The sequence below is a fragment of the Mesoplodon bidens genome (assembly GCF_964165515.1).
Source record: "Mesoplodon bidens genome assembly, chromosome: 6".
NCBI lineage: Eukaryota > Metazoa > Chordata > Mammalia > Artiodactyla > Ziphiidae > Mesoplodon > Mesoplodon bidens.
In genome coordinates this window covers 44,237,156-44,254,812 of record NC_138162.1, presented here as the reverse complement: position 1 = coordinate 44,254,812, position 17,657 = coordinate 44,237,156, and the positions used below count along the sequence as shown (strand labels likewise).

At 36.1% G+C, this 17,657-nt stretch overlaps 1 protein-coding gene across 4 annotated transcripts in view; it reads right to left on the bottom strand.

The window, feature by feature from the left end:
• Window positions 1-17,657, bottom strand: part of KIF27 (kinesin family member 27) — a 93,399-nt gene that overhangs the window by 56,458 nt on the left and 19,284 nt on the right. For all 4 annotated transcript variants that reach the window (XM_081236174.1, XM_081236173.1, XM_081236175.1 and 1 more), the window contains 4 exons: window positions 15,371-15,514; window positions 7,860-8,066; window positions 697-863; window positions 98-201 (listed from right to left, as the gene is read on the bottom strand). In XM_081236174.1, the coding sequence (XP_081092300.1) occupies window positions 98-201; window positions 697-863; window positions 7,860-8,066; window positions 15,371-15,514 (622 nt within the window). The remainder of the gene's footprint in view (window positions 1-97; window positions 202-696; window positions 864-7,859; window positions 8,067-15,370; window positions 15,515-17,657) is intronic.

Genomic DNA, 17,657 nt, shown 5'->3' with positions numbered 1-17,657 from the left:
TCTTGGAGAATTCCCAGATGCTTCTTAAATTATTGCCTGAAGAAAAAGAGAGGTGTCATAAATATTAGATCTAAAGTACTTGAGAAAGTCTGTGTACCTTCATTCTCCAATCTTGACTTTTGTGTTTGATCCTGAATATCATTCAATTCAACAAGAGAACAAACAGAGCCTGGCTTTTGAATCCACGAGCAACCTTTATGTCTAAAAAAAAAAATATATCAGGATCAAAGGTAACTTGTCTGTTAGTGGTTTCTAATCTGCCCTCAAATTAGTTTCCCCCAAAATTATTCTTTAAATTGATTAATTATTCTTTAAATGATTAATATAAAATAAATGGAACTTACTAATATTCCACAAAATAAAAAGATATCCCCCACCATGTTGGACCCAGTGGAAAATTCATCATGTTTGTTGCCACTGTGGCAGCAGAATTAGGAAATCCAAAATCATTCTCTCTGAAAATTAAAATTCAACCACCATAAATGCTTTAAAGCAAAATTATTTTACAGTTGTTAGACTGATGGCTTGTGTTCAAACACTGGTTTCATAACACATTAGTTGACAGTACATGTAGCAAAAACCACTTAACTCTCCTACTAAATGGAAAAAGATATACTTTAATGAAAAAAACCTACATCTGTATATATTAATTGCATCACGTAATTATGTTTATTAAATCAGTCTATATTAACATACCTAATTTCAGATTTCTCTTGGCCTTCTGACTCATCGTCACTGCTATCAGAAAACTGGCAGTGGAGGACTTCATCCTGCTCTTCTAAGTGACCCAGCAGCATCTGACTTCGTGTTCGAAATCCGGCAACTAGTCGATCCAGAGAGTATACAGAAGGACTTGTGTAGACCTTACAAGTGATTCCCCCACCCAACAACAAAAAACGTGATTTTTAAAGTGTCTGTTTTTATCCTATCACTCAAAATGTTTTTAAAAGAGGTTAGACAGGTACTCTTAAAATAGCCAATCACTGAAAATATATATTCCCCCCCCGCCCACAAAAAAAGTCAAAATTCATTTCACAATACTATTGTGCCTCATGGACACACACTTCTTTCAGAATCTATACATAGCTCTTCCTCTTCTAGAAAGCTTGTATAGCTTCAGGGAAAATAGCACTCAAAAATGAAACCAAAAAGAGGCATGAGTGAAAACATCACAGCTTTTTTTAATATATATATTTTTAAGATTTATTATTTATTTATTTATTATTTTTGGCTGCGTTGGGTCTTAGTCGCGGCATGCGGGATCTTCGTTGAGGCACGCGGGATCTTTCATTGCGGCGTGTGTACTTCTCTCTAGTTGCGGCCTGCGGGTTTTCTCTTCTCTAGCTGTGGCGCGCAGGCTCCAGGGCGCATGGGCTCTGTAGTTGTGGCACACCGGCTCTAGTTGTGACATGTGAGCTCAATAGTTGTGGCACGCAGGCTTAGTTGCCCCTCGGCATGTGGGATCTTAGTTCCCTGACCAGGCCCTGCACTGTAAGTGGATTCTTTACCACTGGACCACCAGGGAAGTCCCAACATCACAGCTCTTAAACATAGCTCAGGCACTCCCCAACAAGTGTGAAGCCCATACACAGTGTAATAGGAGACAACTGTTACCCACCCCACCGCAATCTTCCCATTTCTGAACACTCGGGAGAATTGCAGTGCTGCTAAGGTCTGCAATTCCCCTCTAATCCAAATCCCACCACATGAAGAAATCCAGAGCCACTACCACTCCTTCTGCCAGGGCAAAATATTCCCGATTTGGAAATTTGAATGTATTTATTCAGACTTTACATGTAGTAGTCAGGGAGAGCTGAATTAATGCTCTAAGTGACACTTAATATGTATCATGGGATAAATAGATTTTCATGGACTAGCCTGGAAACTTTCTATATTATTATTCTATTGGCCTTAAGTTCTCAAAAATTCACCTTGGAAAACAATGAATTAGATATTGCCTTTATACTTTTATTCTAGTTTCTGTTACCAAATATTTCCTTTTTAACCACTTCTCTATAACCAAACCTCAGGGTGATTTCTCAAAAAAGGTAAATAATAAGATCTTAGAGGAGACATTCAATTTATTAATATAAATCATTATAAGCTATTAAAATTACTACACAGTAGAATGTGTATATCACATGGTGTGAAGATTCAATTGACGTAGGTCCTTTACACACCACCTCCCAGGAAAGACAACCTAATACTGGGTATTCCTTGATACTTGATTTTTGTGCCTCCACTGTTGGTCACCTAATAAGACCATCCGTCACATCAGCACCATGATGGATGGGGGGGTAAAGTTTTCTAGGTGGCCTCCCGATTCTGGGGTACAGAGATTACTTACAGAAGAACCAACTCAAGAAGTATTTATCTAACAAGCACATTGTACCTAGCATGGCCGTCTGCACCATAACCAACAGGATTCAACGCTGCTCTTTGTTGGGGGTGGGGGTGGGGGCTGGGAGGAGGGCTTTATTTCAGGAGCAAATAAAACTTTTTGTTCAGAATCAAACTTTGTTCTCTGGGATTGTAACTTGCTTTAAAATTTTCTTTTTACAAAGAAAAGCAAATGACCCAGCTTAATAATGAACACCAAATGGGTTCTGCCACAATGAGTAACATTCAGTAAATTAATTCCTTAACAGTCATTCCACCCAAAAGAATGGTTCTTAGCCCCTTCTGGCTCACCAAGCCTTCTATAATCTGGCCCCTTCCTACCTAAGTGTTGGGTCCTGCTTCTTTCAGTTGCTTCTGCACTCCCTGCTCCCAACAAAGAATATTTTTTCATTTTCAACCATACCCCAAGCAACACTGATCACAATGTTAGTACTCAATAAGCTGAGTAATAATTCCGATAACTGAAGTGTATCCAACTAGAAGGCAATTTTTTTATTCTAACCATTTTTTCTGAGAACTACATAGCAACAGGACTGGACAGAACTTTAAAGATTAGAGTTCAACTCATCCCATGTTTGACTCTCCTCTGTAATACTGCAAATTATCATTTAACCTCTGCTTAAACAAATTCACTGTGGGGACCCGCACAAGCCCTGAGACCTCTCATATTACTTTGACAGTTCTCACTAATAAACCCCTCTTTATATTGCCTTAGCACTGTATCTCATTGGTCCTAGTTCTAGAGACAAAGTCTAACAGTAATGATAAGCCTTCAAATATTTGAAAGCAGTTATCATGTCTCCTCTGAATCAGACTAAATCTAGAGTTACTTCAGATTTTCTCCAAGGTCCTTCAGCAACTTGGTTGTTCTCCAAAAATAATCTAATTTGACTTAGGTGTTGTACCCAGACCTGAGTGTAATATTCTCAATCATCATATAAGATAATCTCTTCTCACTAGTGATGCATTTGATTTTGTTTCATGAGGTGTGTTGCAACTCATTTACCACAGACTGTGGTTTTCACATATTTAATTTTGTAGTTGAATTTGAGAGTTCCACAAAGGTTTATAAGATGTACTTTGTCATTTTGCTACTGTGAAGTTGGTATGTTTTGCAGGAATGAGTGCTGGGCTGGCAAGGCAACCTGGTCAAAGCTCAGCAGACACATCTCACACGGCTCTGCTTCACCATGAGCAACAATCTATGCAAAGAAGTGATTAAAAAGCAAAACTAATTAATTATTTTGTGAGAAAAAAATGGCCTTTGTGTGAAAGATAAAATCTTAATGAAAACTGAAAAGGCTGTTGACTTCATTGTATGGGATTTAATGCATAAGAATTTTGTGACTCAATAAAAATGTAATTCATTCAGGAAAAACAGAAAAGATTTTACAGATATTTCCACTTTTGTGAGTTTGGAGATTCCAGAAGGTTTAAAAAATATATCCTTGGGACTTCCCTGGTGATCCAGTAGTAGAGAATCCACCTTCCAATGCAGGGGACGCGGGTTCGATCCCCGGTCAGGGAACTAAGATCCCACATGCCACAGGGCAACTAAGCCTGTGTGCCACAACTACTGAGCACCTCAATGAGAGAGCCCGCATGCCACAAACTACAGAGCCCACACACCCTGGAGCCCATGCACCACAACTAGAGAGAGAAAAACCCTCATGCCACAACTAGAGAGAAGCCTGTGTGCTGCAACGAGGAACTCACGCACCGCAATGAAAAAGAAAGATCCCACATGCTGCAACTAAGACTCGAGGCAGCCAAAAGAAAAAAAAAGAAAGAAAGAAAGAAAAAAAAATCCCTTAAGAACATTTTTGTTGGTTTTCTTACTATACAATTATGTCAAGTACTGAAAGTGATATTATTTACCTATTGCTTTTATTTCCTTTTCATAATACAATATTTTATCAAATCTAAAATGTCATCAACTGTAAGACACACCATTATTTTTATACCAGCAAGAAAGAAAAAAGCTATCCTCTATGACATACCATCAATTGTAAAACATATCCTACCACCAAAGATGATAAAGTGAAAAAAAAATGTGAGTCTTATAATCCATGAAAAATGGTAGTATCATCAGCATATGTGGTATTACTTTAAACCTAAGTAAAGACTGGTACCACTTTGTAATTTTTTCCTTCCAAAGTGCCTTTTTGGTATTTACCACATTAAGAAAATAGAAACCTCTGTTACATTTTTTTCCTTAAATTTAAATCTAGATTCAATTTTACATGAGTTTACATTAGATGAGTTTCTGGTATCTGTTGAGGCAAATGAGTTTCTTTCTCGTTTTTCCTAATAATTTGGTAAATTATACTATTTAGTTGTGAAGGGCAATTTCTTTAGGATTTCTACATAAGTAGATAAATCCTAAAATTCCATTTTGGAATTAAACTTTTTAGATTAAGAGATGGTTGCAAACAACTTAAATGTGCAATAGGAAAAAGTACACAATGGTATGTCCTTAGGATAAAATATTATTACCTGTCAAAATCATGATATAGAATATTTAATGACTGTCAAGCATTTGTGATACATTAAGTGAGAAAAGCTAGCTACAAAAGTATACATATATGTTTTATATATATATATAATACACTTTTAAAATAAATGAGATCTTTTCACTCTTCCCCTCCAATATGTATAAACAAGCATATAAGAAATAAAATCAAACTCTTGCGGTACGCGGGCCTCTCACTGCTGTGGCCTCTCCCGTTGCGGAGCACAGGGTCCGGATGCGCAGGCTCAGAGGCCACGGCTCATGGGCCCAGCCCCTCCGCGGTATGTGGAATCTTCCCGGACCGGGGCACGAACCTGTGTCCCCTGCATCGGCAGGCGGACTCTCAACCACTGCGCCACCAGGGAAGCCCAAAATCAAACTCTTTATGCAATCAATTTAAAAACTAATTAAGCTATTGTTCCCCTTTTCCTTTGAAAGTATTTTAAGTCAAGGAAATATTTCCCTTGTCAGACTATTTTTACTTCAAGAAAATATTTGAGGTAAATTCTAAAAGAAAATATTAGAGCTGGAAAATATTAGCTCAACTTCTGCCAAGGAGACAGGAATCCAGAAAAAAATGAAATGGTGAAAAAATGAAATGAGATTTCAGACATCTTCTTTAGCTTAATTTAACTAGTTTTGGTATTTAATATGAAACGTTCCACTCACTCTAGAACAACGGAACAGGAAACAGGACTTGAACAAGGCTTGGCAGGTTTTGTGTCTTTCCATGCAAGCCTTCATGTCTGCTGCAGTAACCAGTCCAAGCAAGAGTGGGGGCCAGGATTCCTGGACACACAATAGGAGCAAGAGAACTCTCAAAACTGCTGATCATATTACCTTTGCATTTTCTCCCTTTTCCCCTTCTTTTAGTGGCTAGAAGGGTTCTTTAGGGGTAGAAGGAAAATTTTAAAAACAAAACTAAGAATTTGCTGATTTGAATATATGTCCATCCATGGTGAAGGAAACAGCACTAGGAGTAAGTGTTGCCATTCCTCAACATAATGCAGAGTCTCTCTGGTCAGGTCTTTTCCTTCCATGTCACAGCAATCTTTTGGCAAACTCACTGGTTCTTTCTTTCTGTTACATCTTAATCCCACTTGGTCATAAGGGAACTTTGAGATTACCTGTAACCACAGAGGAGCTACAAGTCTTATAGTATATCTGCCCTCTCCTAAGCTATGGTAACCACACAATATGTTTTCCAGACCAAAATCCTTGAAAGTGAAAGGGGGCAATGAAACTAATTAAAATTTTAAAAATAATAATTTGCTAATTTGAAACAATAACTGTGGAAGTCTTTATTCCAGTCATGGCTGTTTCAGGTCTAATCAAACAACTAGAGATAAGAACAGAGGGGCCTAGGGATCTCCCTAGTGGCACAGTGGTTAAGAATCCACCTGCCAGTACAGGGGACATGGGTTCGAGCCCTGGTCCGGGAAGATCCCACATGCCGTGGAGCAACTAAACCCATGCGCCACAACTACAGAGCTTGCGCCCTAGAGCCCACAAGCCACAACTACTAAGCCCACGTGCCACAACTACTGAAGCCCGCGCGCCTGGAGCCCGTGCTCCGCAACAAGAGAAGCCACTGCAATGAGAAGTCCGCGCACTGCAACGAAGAGTAGCCCCCACTCGCTGCAACTAGAGAAAGCCCGCATGCAGCAATGAAGACCCCAATGCAGCCAAAAAAAAATTTAAAAAAAAACAAAAAATGAACAGAAACAGGAAATTCTTTCACATTCCTAGCCAATAGTAAAAAAAAATTTTTTAATATAGAAGACTTGATATATAATAAGCTGAATTAATAGATATCCAAGTTGAATCCTACAAAGACCTTATCCTTCTTCTCAAATGTTCTATGCAAATTTACGATGTATTCAACCAAGAAGAAAATGTCAATAACTCTAAAAACTTTAACTGAAATTAATAGTTAACAATGGTTTAAATTTTAAATCCAACCACTCAAAACTGAAAACTATAGAGGTAACAGTAGCATCTGTCCTACTTGTTCTGAGGCATGGAGCCTGGGACATAGTAGAGGCACCCCATGAACATGTGTTAGGATGCAGTGTGCCAGGCACTTTTGGAGTCACCATCTCATGTAAATCCTCCATACACCCCCTCAGGTCCCCCATTCTGACAGATAAGGAGCCTGGGGTTCACACGGTTTTAGTCATCCATCCAGGCCTACACCGTAGAGACGGTATCCACACCCAAGCCAGCCTGACTGCAAAGTCTATGACACCTCTCATATTTCTTATCCCTCTGACTGTAACCAATGTATAGATCTCAAACAAATCATTTCCAGTCCTAAAATTAATAAATGGAAACCAAAATTCATGAATCTGCTAATTAGTCTTTTCCATGGTGGAGATTCCTTGATTTTTCAAGAGAAATCAGTGTGTGCACATATTGACCACCCACACACATATTTTTTATAAATAAATAAAAATTAAGATGAAACTTCATATTCACTTTTATATAGTCTTGATTATGTCAGACTTGGCAAGACTGAATAACACATAAATGTCATTTTGAAAATAATCAGACAGACTAAATAAGTAAAAATAAATACCTCCAACCTCATCAACTTGGTGTGATTAAAGACAGAAAAAATTCATGAAGATATCAGACTTATTAGTCATGACTGAAAATACAATGGCAAAGGGTAGCTTTTTTCTCCTTGATAAATGTAAGCATTATCTTCAACTATTCCTTCCAAATATATCTATATATTCTCTTACCTATTAATTTTTTTATTAAAAAGAAGCATGATTTAAAAAAGAGTATACATAACAAACAAAAAAGAAGAGTATAAACAAAAGTGTATGAAACCAAATGGAAAAACAACCTGCTAAGACTATACAAATACACTGTGATATTATATTATATACAATATTTTAAAAATCTCATAATAAAAAAGAAATTAATGCTTAGACTTTACCTTCCTGGAGTCTGATCTTCCTGGAATATAAATATAACGCCCCAAACGGGTATCAAATGGTACAGTATATGGTCTCTTTTCAGGTATCCTGGCATCTGGCCCATCTCCACAAGTTTCCTTAACTGAGGAAGTCATTGACAGGTTAAGTTTTGTTAGTTCTTCACTCAGTTGATCCACAAGAAGTTGTTGTTCTATTATTTTTTCATTCTTTGTAGAAGAGAGATAAGAATTTTAAAAACAGAGAACCTCAGTATGTGTGTAATGATTAAAAATAACTGAACATCGTCCAAAATTACAACTACCTTAACAAAACAGTAAAACCTCATTCATCCAAAGACTAGCCTTCTGGGACTTCCCTGGCGGTCCAGTGTTTAAGACTCCACACTTCCACAGCAGGGGGCGCAGGTTCCATCCCTGGTTGGGGAACTAAGATCCTGCAGGGTGCGTGGCGCAGGCAAAAAAAAAAAAAATTTTTTTCTAAAAACAAAAAAACAAAGACTAGCCTTCTGGTGTTCACAAGAATTGAGGATTGTCCTGAGTGGTAAAAACTTTTGAATAGTAAGCACCAATGAATACTGCCTAAAGAGTGTGCAAGACAGTGCCCCACACAGTGATTGGTTAGCCTGCCAACCTGAAGCACTATGATTAGCTGATCTTTATAAAAGTTCGAACCTTCAGAGTGAAATCCATGAAGTAACAAGAGACGAGAAAGTTGAAAAGTGTAGAAAATCGCAAATAGCTGAGGTGACAGCGAAGGGGACAGAAAGTGGTAACAGGTGCAGTGAAGTGAAAGCCTTTACTCAGTGAAAAACAAAGCCAGAAACACAAAGAGATAGAAGATAGGCAATTGAGAGTCGTGGGAGAAAGAACTTGGAAATCAAAGGCAGAATAAATTATATGGGGGGGGGGAGACACCGTGTGTGGTTTAGCTTCTTACATATCCTCTAAAGAAAAATTTTGAAGTATATCCAATCTAGAAAGCTCTAACATCAATCTTTGTTTTATAAGCACAAAATTATGTAAACAAGAAATATCATTCATCTTAATATTTCACATGTATTATAATGTTTAAATAGGAGAAAAAAAACCCTTAAACTTTCACTGTGTTAATGCTGAGCTATAAAATGTAACTTTATTTTAAAAGTCATGTATTCAGATAAGTAAAATATAAAACATCAATAGCATAAAAGTTGACGGGGGATATTAAATGGAGTCCTTATACTCTCTAGGAAAAGGGTAAAAATACCAATTAATATTAGACTGTATTAAGTCAAGGGTGCATGGTATACTCTCCAGAATAACCACTAAAAAAAGTGAAAGTACAACTTCTAAGGTAATGAAGTAAATTTAAAAATACACAATTAATCTAAAAGAAGGTAAGAAGGAGAGAAAAAGGAACATAGAGCAGATAGGATAAGTAAAAATCACAATGGTGGGATTATAACCAGAATGTAATAGTAATTATGTTAAAATCAGAAATGAACTAAGTAATCCAATTAAAGGATAAGGACTGTCAGAAAGAATTGTAAAATTATCTAACCTGCTAATTACAAGAAACACAACTAAAATAGACACAGAAGGATTAAAAAGAAGATGGAAAAAGAGATACCATGTAAATATTAATCAAAATAAAGCTGGTATAGCTATATTAATATAAAATAGACTTTAAGGCAAAAACCATTGGAAGAGATAAAATGAGGTAAAAAGTGATTTAAAAAAAAAGGTCAATTCACCAGGATGATATAACAATTCTACATTTCTATGTACTTAATAACCGAGCTTAAATATATATAATGCAAAAATGGTCACTATTCTCAAGACAAATCCAAAATTATAGTGGGAGATTTTAACATCACTCTAAATCACTGATATGACAAAAAGACCCCAAAAAAGTGAGTAAAAATATAGATTTGAATAACGGGATAAACAGGATTAAGAGAATCCAATGATTGCAGAATACACTTTCTTTTCAAACACTTCTGTAGTACCTACAAAAACTGGCCTTATGCTAAGCCATAAAGCAATTTTCAACACAAAGAACTGAAATCATACAATTAAGCTAAAAATTAATAAATGCAACTAAGCTAAAAATTAATAAAAAGAAATCCTCCCTGTGTTGGAAATAAAATAACTATACAACCCATAGGTCAAAGAAAAAAGTCACAATAAAAATTAGGAAATATTTTGAGGCAAATGTGGAATGCACATAAAAATAAGCTTAGGCGGAAACATATAAATTTAAATGCATATATTATATCTAAAAATATATAGAAAGGCTAAAAATCAATGAACTAAGCATCCATCTAAAGAATTTAGACTCCTAGAGAAATGGAAATAAAGACAAAAATAAACACATGGGACCTAATGAAACTTAAAAGCTTTTGCACAGCAAAGGAAACCATAAACAAGACCAAAAGACAACCCTCAGAATGGGAGAAAATATTTGCAAATGAAGCAACTGACAAAGGATTAATCTCCAAAATTTATAAGCAGCTCATGCAGCTCAATAACAAAAAAACAAACAACCCAATCCAAAAATGGGCAGAAGACCTAAATAGACATTTCTCCACAGAAGATATACAGACTGCCAACAAATACATGAAAGGATGCTCAACATCTTTACTCATTAGAGAAATGCAAATCAAAACTACAATGAGATATCATCTCACACCAGTCAGAATGGCCATCATCAAAAAATCTAGAAACAATAAATGCTGGAGAGGGTGTGGAAAAAAGGGAACACTCTTGCACTGCTGGTGGGAATGTGAATTGGTACAGCCACTATGGAGAACGGTATGGAGGTTCCTTAAAAAACTACAAATAGAACTACCATATGACCCAGCAATCCCACTACTGGGCATATACCCTGAGAAAACCATAATTCAAAAAGAGACATGTACCAAAATGTTCATAGCAGCCCTATTTACAATAGCCCGGAGATGGAAACAACCTAAGTGTCCATCATCGGATGAATGGGTAAAGAAGATGTGGCACATATATACAATGGAATATTACTCAGCCATAAAAAGAAACGAAATTGAGCTATTTGTAAAGAGGTGGATGGACCTAGAGTCTGTCATACAGAGTGAAGTAAGTCAGAAAGAGAAAGACAAATACTGTATGCTGACACATATATATGGAATTTAAGAAAAAAAAAAGTCATGAAGAACATAGGGGTAAGACAGGAATAAAGACACAGACCTACTAGAGAATGGACTTGAGGATATGGGGAGGGGGAAGGGTAAGCTGTGACAAAGTGAAAGAGCAGCATGGACATATATACACTACCAAACGTAAGGTAGATAGCTAGTGGGAAGCAGCCGCATAGCACAGGGAGATCAGCTCGGTGCTTTGTGACCGCCTGGAGGGGTGGGATAGGGAGGGTGGGAGGGAGAGGCAAAAGGGAGGGGATATGGACACATATGTATATGTATAACTGATTAAATTTGTTATAAAGCAAAAAAAAAAAGAATTTAGAAAGATAGCATAGGATCCTATCCCCCAGAAAAGCAGAAAAAATTAAATAATAAAGATAAGGATAGAAATTAATTAAATAATAAATAAACATATACTAGAGACGATCAACAAAGTCAAGAATTTCTTCTCTGAAGAGACTAATAAAATTGATAAACCCCTGGTGAAGTTGATCAAGGGAAAAAAAAAGAGAGAAGGCACAAATAACCAGGAATGAAAAGGGGGATATCATCACACGTCTAAAAACATTAAAGAGATGAGACTATTACAAACTTATGCAAATAAATATGAAAACTTAGACACAGCTGTTAGATTCTTAGACAAATAAACCTTATCAAAAGGGTGGCAAAAAGAAAATAGGATTGAATTCATAATAAAACATTCCACAAAGAAATGTTCCAGTCCCAAATGTTTTTCAGGTGAATTCAACCAAACATTTAAGGAAGAAATAACACTAATTTTTCACACACTCTTCCAAAGTATAGAAAGAGAAGGAATGCTACCTAACCTATATTATTAGGCTAACCTAATTTGTTACAATATCTAACAAGAATATTTTGAGAAAGGAAAATATAGGCTAATCTCACACATGAATAGAGATGCTAAAATCCTAAACAAAATAATCACAAACCAAATCAAGGACACTTGTAGAAAACAGTTAACACAGCAGACCTGACTGCAATCCTTTGAAAGACCTACTTAAGAGGTTGTCCATTGGCTGGTGTCTGGGAACTTGGATCCTAAGAGGGTTCCCAACACCCTAACTGGTAAGAGTGGCTCACTGTGCTCAAAGTGTTTGTACAGACAAGGTGGTTTATGTTGAACACCTGCTCTCCTTCTGGTAGTCTGGAATTTTGATACATGCTGGGCAGAGAATGCCTTCATTACCAGCCCTCAATAAAACCTGAGTTTCTTCTGAGTTTCCTTGGTAGACAACATTTCACATGAGTTGTCACAGTCTTTGCTGGGGAAATTAAGCACATGTGGGTGACTCCACCGGGAGACAACTCCTGGAAGCTTGTGCCTGGTTTCTCCCAGACTTCACTCTATGTCCCTGTTCCCTGCTCCCCTTTCATCGTAATAAATCTTAGCCATGAGCACAACTATATGCTGAGTCCTCCTAGTGCATCATCCAACCTGAGGGTGGTCCTGGGGACCCCCAACACAATACATCATGACCCAAAGAAAGGTTTATTCCAGGAATATAAGGTTTGTTTAAAAATTAGAAAAATCAATACAATTCACCACATGAACAGAAAGGGAGGAAATCATGATAAAGAAAAATCATTTGATAAAATTTAATATCCATTCATAATAAAAATTCTCAGCAAAGAAATTTTCCTTGGTTTGATAAAGGATAAATTTAAAAAAATATATATTGGGACTTCCCTGGTGGTCCAGCAGTTAAGACTCCACACTTCCACTGTAGGGGGCACAGGTTGATCCTGGTCAGGGAAGTTCCATGCACTGCACAATGCAGCCAAAAAGTAAAAAAAAAAAAAAAAAAAGAATCTACAGCAAACATGATACTTAATAGTGAAACAGTGAAAGCTTTTCTTCTGCAGTTGGAAACAAGACAAGGATGCTTGGTATCAACACTTGTATTCAACACTGAATTAAAGATGTCAGTCAATGAAGTAAGGTTAAAAAAAAAACAGAAGGTATAAGGATCATAAAGGAAGAAATAAAAATGTCATCATTTGCAGATGACATAATCATAAATGAAAATCCTAAAGAATTTACATAAAATATCAGAATTAAAAAATGAATTTAATCAGGTTGCTGGGTATAAGCTATCAACATACACAAATCAATACAGTTACACATACCAACAAACAATTAAAATGAAAATCTGAAAAGATTCCATTTATAGTCACATAAAAAAATAAAGTACCTGGGAATGAATCTAACAAAAGATGTGTAATACTTCTACATACACACAAAAAAGTCATTATTAAGAAAAACCAAAGAAAACATGAGTAAATGGAGGAATATACCATGTTCATGGGTTAGTGAAAAGACTCATGATCAAAAGATGTTAACTCTTTCCAAATGTATCTTATAGATTTAATGCAATCCCAACCAAAATCACAAAAAAGTTTTTTTTTGTTGGTTTTTTTTTTGTTTTTTGTTTTTGTGGTCCTTGGAAAGCTGATTCTAAAATTTATATGGAGCAACCAATACATTCTTGGGGAGGAGGGAAACAGAGCAGAGGCCTTGCTCTACGGAATATCTAGACTTATTAGGAACCTGCAATAAATAAGAAATGTGACATTGGTCCAAAGACAGAAAAACCAATGGGATACAACAGAAGCCCCAGAAATATACAATAGATGCATGCATGAATGAACCTTGACTTATGACAAAGACAGCACTCAGAACAGTGGTGAAAAGATGGCCTTTTCAAAAAGTGATGCTGGAACAAATGGATATCTATATAGAAAAAAATTGAAATTTGACCTTTACTTTACCCCACATGCAAAAATCGATTTCAGGAGAACTGTACAGCAAAATGTAAAAGGCAAAACAATAAAGCTCCCAGAAGATAATATAGAAAGACTCAGTCCAATAGGAAAGCAAGCAAGAAACTCGAATGAGCATTTCACAAAAGAAGGTATCCAAATAGCAAAAAAACATGAAGAAGTGCTCAACTTCACCAGTCATCGGGGAAGTGCAAATTAAAACCACAATAAAATAATATTACATACCTACCAGATTGCCTAAGATTTAAAAATTTACAATAACAAATGCTGGCAAGCAAGTGGAGCAGCAGGAATGCTCATACAGTGCTGGTGCAAGTTTAAACTGGAAAAAAGTTTGGTATCATTTACTAAAGTTGAAGATTTGCCTACCCTATGACCTAGCAATTCAACTCCTAGGCACAAATCCAAAAGAAATGTGTGTGCGTGTGCACCAGGAGACACGTTTAAGAAAATTCATAGAAAAAAATGTCTATCAACAGTAGAATAGAAAAATAAATTGTGGTATATTCATACAATGAAATCCTGTACAGCTATAAACTAATCAAGCTACAGCTACACACAACAACGTGGATGAATCAGAACAGATAAAATGTTCAATAAAAGCAACCAGATACTAAATATATATTGAATGATTAAATTTATAAAAATTCCAAAAACTAAACTGTAGTGTTCAAGGATACATAGTAAAACCACAAAGCAAAGCAAGGAAATTATCATTATGAAAATTAGGAGAGCAGCTCTCTCCAAGGAGGAGAGACTAAGGGCTTCCGAGGGGCTGGCAGTGTGCTATTTCTTGAACTGGTGGTGGTTACCCAGCTGTTCTCTTTGTGATAAATCACTGAACAACACATATTATTTTATATATGTTTTATGTTTTTAAATTATTACAGAATTATAAGGGTTAAAAAAGAAAACAAAAATATTGTCAAAATCAAAGTCTAATTTGTCCTAAATCAGATTATTACTCAGAGCAGTAGTTACTCCTTGATTGGAAGCTAAAGGCTTTAAATGAAATTAACTGTTTGGGGGGTGGTAGGGTTCATAGCCAGGGAGTATAATATTTAGGGACATACCATGTTACTCTGCAGGCACATCCATGTTAATACAGAAAAGCTAAGATAGAGAAATTGAAAGATTTAGCCAAAATTAAAGAGCAAATCACTGATGGAGTATAAAATGATAATCTAACAAATCAAAAAGTTTAAATTATGTGTTTACCTTCCAACACTTAACAATATCACATTGCCTATTACTTTAGCAAACAATGGAAGGGAAAGTATAAAGAAATGATAACCATAATATGATTTGCAAATTAAGTTCCTGGGTATAAGGTTTTGTATTTTTGAAATATAAGTCAAGCTAACAATAAAAATGTTTTCCCTTCACACCAATTTAGGAGGAAAACTGTAATAACTCTTTCAGGTGCTTGTGTTCAGAACTCCATCTGAAACCTATTTTTGCAAACATTCCCACTTATCATTTACAATGCTATTTTATTTAGTCATGTACTATTCCAATGAAATATACAGAGCAAGGTACATTAAAAAACTCTACCTGCAACCTATTCACTTTTTGCGCTTCTTTCAAAGATATAACATGTCCTTTGTTTTCCTGCATCATCATTTGCATTTGATTCTTTAGTTCCTTCACTTCCAGGTCCTTCTGATTAAATACTACTTCATCAGCAGCAAGAGCACACTGGGGGGAGGGAAAGAAAGCACAAGAGAGATTCAATGTGGAAAATACTCGAGAGAGAGCCCACATAATATCAAAAAACTGTGGTTTAATGACACCTTGAAGATGTCTCTTAAAATTTTCTTATCCTTTGTTTTTGGTTTCTTTATAAGAAAGGCGGAAACAGCTGAGAGGACCTATTACTGATATAATGTAAGAATTAATCACCACGAAGATAGGAAGATTTTCCTTATTTTTATTTCCTGCATTTTAAGATTGAAGCCAGTTATTCAAGTTCTAGAGTACATTCAATGAGATTTTTATAAGTTTTCTAGAATTGCCATGAGATTTTAATGCGGGTTTTTAAAAATAAAGAGGTCACATTTCCCAAACTGACCTATAGAGTATAACAATGCATTTGGATGTTTAAATAAAGAACATTTGCTAATTTTGCACCCTTTTACTAAAAAGAGATATATTTTGAAGATGTCTGGAAATATGGTTAAACGTATAGTTTTCTTAGCTTGCCTGTCTCCAAATAAACTCGGGATATGCAAATAATACTTTTAAAACAAATTTTGAACTAAATAAACAGAAAATTAACATTGGTCAAGGGTCTACTTTATGCTAGATTGTAACTTGGCATTTTAAAAATATCTCACTGAATAGACATGATTCCTTTTTCATGAAGAAACTAAAGCTCAGTGAGTTAACACCTCTTCCAAAGACAACACACTGGATAAACCAAATTCCTGACAGTCAACTCCAGGGCCTTTCTAGATCCGAAGCCTATGCTCTTTCCGCTAAGCCACAGGAAAAGAGAAGAATGAGTAGCTATTTACAAAATGGTGCTCTCTTCACAAACAAGATTTAATTCACAAAACCAGAGCATGTGCGTGACCTCTCAGGTGGTGGTGTGGAGGTGGATGGGCCTCTGCACTGGGAACCCACGGACTGAGGCCAGCCTTGAATTTGCTACAGCCTTCCCTTGGGACTTTGGGCAAGTCCCTTCTTTTCTCTGCGTGGGATCTTTGAATGACCAAATAAGGAGGGAACGCATGACCCTGATGGTACTTATAACCCTATATATTTATATGACCTTTATGACTTTTCTCTTTTTAAAATAAAATATAACTACAATTCTCATTAATTAATACCCTCTGCTATGGGCAATTAATTGCCCATCTGAGAAGCTTAAAATGTAACTGCTCTCCCAGTGCTGCATATTTAAATATTTTTACATATATTTTATAAGCTACAGTTTTATTGTTTATTATTTATTTAAAAGTGTTTATCTGTTGAGTATATTCATGTTCACATACTGTCCTTGTGTTCAAATTATGGAGTAAAAAAGTAACAAAGAGCCTTAAGAGGTATTTATGAGGGGATGAGCTGCCTTCACAGAACCCCTGGCACATGGCCCTACCTACAACTACTGAGTCCAATCCCTTAGATGTCACAGATGTATAACCTAGGCCCAGGTAGAAGAAGAATAAATGAGAGGAGATCATAATAGGCTAACGTGTATTAAGCCTTACTATAGCTCAGGCATCTTTCTCGTCACTTTATGGGAACTAATAATGCTCTAATAGCTTTCAAAGCAACACTAAACGGAGCTTATTATTAGTGTTTCCATTTTACAGGTAGGGAAACTGAAGCACAGAGAGGTTAAGTATTTGTCCAAGGTCAGAGAGCTAGTAAACAGAGGAGCTGGGATTCAAACCTTGGAAGTTTGTTACCCATGTTCTTAACTACTATATTCTCTCACAGAAAAAAAGAACAGAAAATGAAGTTTAAAAAACAATTTTTTAGAGACATATGGGGTAAGGAATGACACCAATCATTTGTCTATTTGCTGTTCAGTGGTATCCATAGATTACTAGGCCTAGAAGATTGCAGACCAAAAAAGGGAATCCATTTTTTTAAACTGGGAAACACTGAATGCTATATCTCTCACCTGGAGACTCATAATATACATCAGTACTTTTCAAAGTTCTGGGAAGTCTTTGGATTAAGAAACCTGTTTGTTTTTTGCAACCTAGCATTTCCCAAAACAATCTGATCATGGTACCAGTTTTCATCAAGACTGTTAATATCTTTGGGATATCATAATCTAGAGTACATAATCTAGAGCAAGTTTAAATGTAGAGTTTCCAACAGATGGAGA